The sequence below is a fragment of the Teleopsis dalmanni genome, chromosome 2, assembly GCF_002237135.1.
Source record: "Teleopsis dalmanni isolate 2A chromosome 2, ASM223713v2, whole genome shotgun sequence".
Taxonomy (NCBI): Eukaryota; Metazoa; Arthropoda; class Insecta; order Diptera; family Diopsidae; genus Teleopsis; species Teleopsis dalmanni.
The window spans coordinates 131,322,342-131,330,272 of record NC_051847.1 but is presented as its reverse complement, the minus strand read 5'-3'; the positions used below and the strand labels follow the sequence as shown (position 1 = coordinate 131,330,272).

Below are 7,931 nucleotides of genomic sequence, written 5' to 3'. Positions count from 1 at the left end.
ATAGTTCTTGACAAGACTGATCATCGATGTTATACCAGACCGTTCAGGAACTTTATAACGAACTGCTTTCAATTTTCACCTTTTGAGCGTTACACAAGATTTTCTTTAGTAATTCTTGGTACCTAGTATAATTTTACAACCTTCAGGTTTAAGACAACAAATAAAGCTGTAATCGTAGTTTTATCATTTAGGCCGTTTTTAGATAATGAGCCCAATGCCTTGTCTGGCATATTAATTGCTATAGTATGTACAAGGGAAACAATACTATCTTATATACTGAATGAGGCTCAGAATTAATTCAATTTGATCTAAATTGTTGTTTGATTTGAATGCACCCAAAACTTATATAAATAAATGTATAGAAATTTTAAGAGAGTCTACAAGTCACACGATAGCATCACTGTTGACAATTGTTACCTTCTAAATAACATAATAAACTAATACTGTATAAACTAATAAACCAATTAACTATATCATAAAAGTTTTCTACGCTAGTGATGTTTTAAACATGATATTTTCAGCTTTACAATAAAAAAAGAAAATATAATTCTCAAGCTGTGAATGTAAGTACATGATTAATATTAAATCAGTACCGAAACATTTTTTTATTTAAACATTCAATTAGTTGACTCAAAAATTAAAAAAAAACCTTATATACTCCGAAAATCGGTTTATTATAAATATATCATTTCCTCTGATCTAAATGGGGCTTATAAAATTTGTAGACAATAAAATATATATGAAATAAGTCAGTTTTATACTACGCTTAGGCGTTAAGTCAACTTTGACATATTTTATAATAGATATAGAACGACATAAATTGTGAAAATTAATATTCATTCTTTATTTGAAGAGATTTCGAGTTAATTACTTTTTTGTAAATTTAATTTATTTTAAACAATTTTTTATTCAATTTACTGTTTTTACTTTTACTAATAGCATCATTTTTTATATTTTTCTGAAGTCTAAAAGCAGCCTAAAGCCAAATAAAAAATTAAAATATTTGAGTACATACTTCTAACAGATACTATCCTCATTGCACCATTCAATATTATACAAAAAAAAATATTACGAAAATATTGCTTCGCATAAAATAAACATTATTAATTTTTTTCCTAATTAATATAATCAACACTTTCTCAAACTTAAGATACACTTTGTGTTAAAAATCTAAGTTGGTCAACGCGGGTAAAGCAACTGAGAAAACATTATGAAATTGTTTACATTTTTGCTAAAATTTATGATGCCGTAGTCATTACTAATGAGATTGGTGTTGGCGTTAATTATATTAATAGTTAAGCATTTAGGTTATAAACAGAAATTAGAATAAAAGTTCAAAAACATAAATTTAAATTGAAATTTATATTAGATTTCACACCCATTACTTTCACCTTCATCTCCCTCAATTTTAGACAAAGAACAATAAAAATATTTTTTTATTTTTATTGCTAGTAAAAGTTGACAAATTTTATTAGTAACTTAAGAAAAAAAACTGAGATACTTAAATGAGCAACAGAAAAGTGTCAAAGACAGTTACAGTGTATGGCGCATTTTTTAGTTATTTTGTTTTTTTTTGCTGCTGTTAGAAAGCAATTTGACTTTTACTTTTTTAAGCATGTAAACTAAGTTGAGAACATACAGCTTGTGGGCTTGAAGTGAAGGGGTTTACTTTGTAATTGATAACAATTCAATTAAGTAAATTAATTCCTGTGCTCTGTGACATTTTCAATGTATGACTATAGACTGCATATATCCCATGTTAACAAAATATTTAAGTATACACACCTATAAGATAAAAACGACTTTTTAAAAATTGATAGTTTTAAAGAGGACATGTATTTATAATAACATTAGTTACAAAGGTAGATCATTTACCAACTTAACCTAAAATTTGAGAGCAATTCATTGCTTTTAGTGTAACAACATATTTGTACAATCGATGCAAGAATAAGAATTGAACAAACAAAAGTGTAATAACAATAAATATTTATTTTTGAAAAGTTCTGTTATATTTGGATTCCATCTTATATTACTTTTCAGATTACCGAAAGGGTAATTCTTAGCAGATTAAATGCTGTAGTGGCTTCACGCAATATACTCCCTGACGAACGGCCCAAATGATCCAAACAGCTCTAAGTAAAAGAGAGTCGACTGGAATGATTATTTTTAATAATTTTTTGTTGCTTTTGACAAGGTCTGGCATGATGGCCTGATAGTAAAAATGTCTCATCTAGGTGTTCCAGGCAGACTAACTAAGATCATCGGCAGCTTCCTACGTGGGAGGTCCTTTCGCACGAAAATTAATCTCTCGTAAGTCCGATCTATAGAAGCAGGGGTTTCTCAGGGATCGCCACTTTCCCCCACTCTTTACAACATTTATACGTCTGATATTTCAATCTTAGGTCCCTCGACTCTGGCGTTATATGCTGACGATACGTGTGTGCTGTACTCAGATATATGTGCTCTCAAGCTTCAAAGCTTCAAACACTACTATTCGCCAGCTAGAAATTGCACAAAGTCAGGCTCTGAAAAGATTTTTCAAAGCACCATGGTACATTAGAACGAATGACATCCTCAGGGACCCCAAGATTGATCCAATCAAAAAATACATAAAGGATAGAGCCCTGAAACTATTTGCGAAAACTGACAGACTTACCAACACCGCGTTATCAAACCTCGGAATGGTTACAGGTTCCTCGGGGAGGTATGCAGATCTGAGGTCAATTAATGCTTAGTCTGATGAAGTGATAAACAATAATCGGTCAAGGCGTTAAAAGGGGGTTTGAAAATACCTCGAGTTAAGAAAGAGTAAAAGTGCTCAAGTGCACTGGATCAATTCAACTAATTGTATTTAAGAATATAAATAATTGCATATAAACTTTAAAAACTGTGTCGTTGCATTTATTATCAAATTTTAAAGTAAATGAAGGGTTGAAATAATTTTATATACAACATATGTTATTTTTTATAGAATTTAAATTTCTAGACATATTTCAAGAAATATTTTCTGATTTTATATTTATTTAGCTAAGAAATAAAATTCTGTTGTTAATCAATATTCTAAGATTATACCTCTTTGAAATAAGAAAAATTTCTGCATAATTATTTGGCGGCATAGTAAATAAAAGTCTACTGGTAAGTTTACAGAGCTACGATAGTTACAAATATAAGTAAAGTATAAATGAATAAAAACTAACTTCTACCGAACATTCACAGACATCTCACCTCATAATCATAAATCACCTTATAAATCACAAGGTAATAAGGAAATAATAATATTATAATTAACATGTCTTGTGAGGCTGAAGACGTTTTTTGTGACGCTACCTATAGAAATTTCGTTTTATTTTTTTTTTGTTCATTATCTATACCAGTAGAATGCAATAACTGTGTAACCAATAAATCATTGAACAGTTATTAGTACAAGGCTCACTATATTGTTATTGTAATAAATAACATAATAAAAATAAATTCAAATAAATTTATTCATATATTTAAAGTTTAAGTATTTATTAGCGCTCATTTTATAGGATCAATACCAGACAGTGAACGTCAGCTATTTAAATGAACATAATTCATTTAAATCAACCATCAAAAATGTAATTACTTAAGTAGAGTTACTATCTTGTTGACATAAACTTCGCAGAAATAATTGTGTTTCAACTTAAAATAGTTATACTTCCTTCTGTTTCAATAATTCAATTGGCTAGGATGCAAATTCAATTTAATATTACGAACAATTAACTTTCATAATTAACAATTACGTACAGTACGCAACACAATATCGTTGTTGTTACAAATTTTTTTATTTTGTATATAGTGTTTGCATGTGCCTTGTTGCTTTTTGTTTTCTCGTGCCTGTTGAGCACACTTGTCTTCAATTCAACTCAAATGTGTAAATTAGACAGTAAAAAAGAAAAAAATAAAATATAATAAACAACGATACACGTGATAATGCCAACAGTAACGATTATTACTTATGTTTGGTTCATCTCAAACATTAAGAACAATTGTTCATGTGTTTATGATGACGTTGACTTTATAGTCTTGTTGACTATAATCCGCATCACTACTATTTCCTTTAGAAGATCTATTTAGATCTCTTTATTTTCTATTTGAGAATATCTCATCTTGTTCATTAGGTACTCATAAATAGAGAATATTCTACATCTATCATCGTCTGATTTTTTTTCTTCCCCAGATTTCAGAAAAACGAACTACTACCATTATCGTCCATTAAAAATAATAAATACAAATAATACAAGAAAAGTGAAACATGAAACGAGGAAGAGACAATAATTTTTTAAATATTATATATATTTTTATTAATATTAAAAAAAAAATTAAAAACTCACCTCATTTGAGCTTTCAGCCTTGTTGGCATCCTTAGCTTCATCATTTTTCTTAGGTTTTGTTTCGTTATTTTGTTTACTTTTATTTAAATTATTTTTCTTTGGTTTAATTAATTTCGTTTTGTTCGTTGAAGTTTTCGTCGTTAAATTTTTACTTTTTGTTTCATTCAATGGTTTTGTTTGTAGAACTTGTAATTCCTTTTTAAGGTGCCCAATATTTCGTTCCTTGGTTTTTAATTCCTCTAGCTGCAAACATAAAAAAATATATTAACATAAAAATAAAATTGCTTTATTCTTAAAACTATGCTTATATAAAAATCGTATAATCTGTATATTTCTTTTTACGGAGAATGTTTGATAAATCCATGGTAAGTAGGAGTCGATTTTTTTTAGTATCTCTTAACACATCACTCAATATGTTCTTAAAGTGTTTAATAATACAAAAACTTAACTCAGCAAGAGTGACACATTCATTTACATTACATTCTCTAACATTTCCTTTTTTTTTTTTTTTGTAGAACGATATATTTTTTCCTTTGAAATAAGTTTCAATTTCAGCTAACATTTTCTACATTGAACCAAGTCTTATTCTTTGGAGAATTCATTCTCTACAGTTAGTAGTTGTTGAGAGCCAGATCGGTAGTATATGTATAATAGGTGAAAAAACAAAAGGACAATATGGTCAATTTTATAATTTCTGTAATCCTTTTATAAAATGATGCATTCATTGTCTCGGTGAAAGAAAATTTTTTGTTCCTTAATTTGGAGTAGTTTCAATATATATTTATAGTGAGTTGAATAAAAACTTCGAATAGGTTTTTATGATCATAAACAATTCAAACTTTTACATAACTTTAAAGAATTGATAGACCATGGGATATGACAAGAAGTATCGTAGACGGCTTTGATTGATTCGTATGAAATTCAAGATATTTATGTAAGTAGCGAATGTATACGTATCATTCGGTTAAGTTTTTATTCAAACTAAATAGTAATAGAGTCCAGAGTTAAATGTAATTTTTATATTATTAACCTTTCTTCAACAATAACTCAAAATGAGTAATTAATTTTTTAATCATTAAATCATTTTGTTATTCAAACAGTAATATAAAGAATGGTTACTGTAGTTTTGCGCTCTTTTTACCGCAAAAGGTATTTCTGCATACCATGAAGGCATGTAATGCACACAGTCAAATCACAATTATAACAAAAATTTTTCACATAATATCTTAAATTTGATTCTAGTCAATTTCAAAATATTAACATAATTGGATATTTGTCATATTACATATAATTTGGTGCTATCAGATAGTAAATTCTTAAATAACTTCATTGATGATTATTATCTTCTTCTTAAAGTTAGCGTGGAATAAGCAACAATTTTGTCAAAATGCAATCTAATGCAATGCAGTTTATGCGTTTAAGTCAGATATGGATACTTTTGGATACACTTAATAAGTCGAAGACGAAGAAAGTGCTAGTGAGGGAAATTTCTTTCAAAATCAAGGTAAAGATTTGTTTACATTTATTTTTTTGTTATTTTGCATTAAATAGTTTTAATTAAAAATAATTTTATCTTATATTTTAAAAATTTTTTCCAGTTACCACAAAGAGAAGTGCGACTAGCACTAAGTTCACTGGATGAAATTCAAAATATCAATGCTTATAAAGAATTTTTTGCGAATTTGAGCTGTACTAAATTTAAACGAAAACGCAAACGTAAGCCACTTGCAGATTGCAAAACCTGTAAAGCCGAAAAGGAAAATTGCAGAGAGAAACTGAAAAAGTGACAGAAAACTATTTCAAAAACAAACGTTAAATCTAAGAGCTCAGAATCAATCAAGTTGGAGAAAAAATAAATATGGACTCACAAAGCAACTTGTAACTAAAGTAGGAAATCGTAGACGTAGAGATCGGAACACGGTTAATGAGAAATTGATCCAGAAATACAAGCAAATAAAGATACGTAAGCCGAAAAATTGCATCCAATGAATCGAGTGACAATTTTTGCAAGTGTCAAGGACTGACATTAAGCGAAGTAATATTTACTACAACTGATAATGAAATGATAGAACCTATTAAAGCCAAACGCCTTAAACTCAATGTATTAGAGAAAGCAGTAACATCCATCAGCAATTGCAATACTAATATTTACGAAAGACAAATTTTAAGTGAAATGAATCTTGAAGGAGAGGACGTCATGGAGCAACATTTTACTCAAAACCATAAAATTAAAAATTTTGGAACATACGATGTTGATGCGAAAATAGGTATAGATATGAAATCGTACTACAGTTTCTCAAAGAATATTCAGACCAGTATGAAAGAAGATACGCTAAAAACTAAACGCTTAATAAAAGTAAACCTATAATGGTTGAAAGCATAGATAATTCCAAAAATTTCTTTGTGCAAAAACGTATTGAAGAACAATTCTAAATCAATTACGATAAATATAAACGATTATAAACGATACTATTATATTATAAATATATGAATATATAAGTATATAAATATGAAAGCGTTGAATTTACAAAGTTACTATTTGTACTATTAATTACAGCACCAGTAAATAGTAAAGTAGTAGTATAGGTCAATTTGCAGCTTACTCGTGCAATAACAATTATATCAGGTTTGATCCTCTAACTTAGCATATTTGAATTATTAAAATTTTAATCATCTATCAACTGAGTTCCATAAAAACATATTTTTAAAGAATACTATTATAGATTAACTCAGGAACAATTGGCATTTCTTAGTTTACTAAAGAACAATTTATCAATGACTTAATTAATTCCTTTAATTAAGTATCGGATATTCCTAACTAAAACAGTCTATAAATCATCAATATATATTTTTTATTTTGAAATAAGTTAATAATAAAATAGACAACAAAAAAATTACATTCAATCATATGAATCGAACTCTTTTGTAGAATCCATATTAACTAAACTTCAAAGCTATAGACTTAATACTTAATGCAATAAAATTTTTTTCACATCTACAAAATTATGCTTACAAACATGTCATTCATAATTAATCTAAAATCAAATTTAAGTAGTTCCCACTTTCCAACAATAATTTGTATTTGTCTTATCAAATAATTGTCAAATAATGAATCCAATCTATCATCAATTGAAAAGATGTATGAAAAACAGAACCCTACGACATTGCAAAGTGAAATAACAGATAACAAATATATTACTTTACGATATCCTGCTGTCACTTCTATAATAACAATACTTTTTTTATATACAATGTAAAAAACATTAATTTTATTTTGTCTTTCAATACAATTATGTATTAGAATTGTAGAAGATATGTTGAACAGAGTGAAGGTAAGAGTAGGTACCTATTAAAATTTTAAACATCTTCACCAGCTCAGCATTATATATCAATCTAGTCTAACTTTCTCATTTTTTGAAATGCAAATTATATTTAAAGGTTAGGGGGTTAGGGGGTTAGGGCCTGAGACTGCAGCTTGCATATATGTCAAAATAACCAAGGACAATTGACTACATCTAGTGACGTCATATAAATTGAACGTTAAAAGTGCAGTTTTGTATTATATACATATATCTC

At 28.0% G+C, this 7,931-nt stretch overlaps 2 protein-coding genes across 2 annotated transcripts in view; one reads left to right on the top strand and one right to left on the bottom strand.

Annotated features, from left to right (window-relative positions):
- The window catches only part of LOC119677401 (putative elongator complex protein 1), a 279,253-nt gene that overhangs the window by 159,624 nt on the left and 111,698 nt on the right, over nucleotides 1-7,931 (bottom strand). The gene's annotated exons all lie outside the window — the stretch shown is intronic.
- LOC119677409 lies at nucleotides 3,024-6,330 on the top strand. The gene is made up of 3 exons (XM_038088745.1): nucleotides 3,024-3,135; nucleotides 5,712-5,859; nucleotides 5,954-6,330. Exons 2-3 carry the CDS (start codon nucleotides 5,743-5,745, stop codon nucleotides 6,140-6,142), a joined length of 306 nt encoding a protein of 101 aa, XP_037944673.1. The 5' UTR covers nucleotides 3,024-3,135; nucleotides 5,712-5,742; the 3' UTR covers nucleotides 6,143-6,330.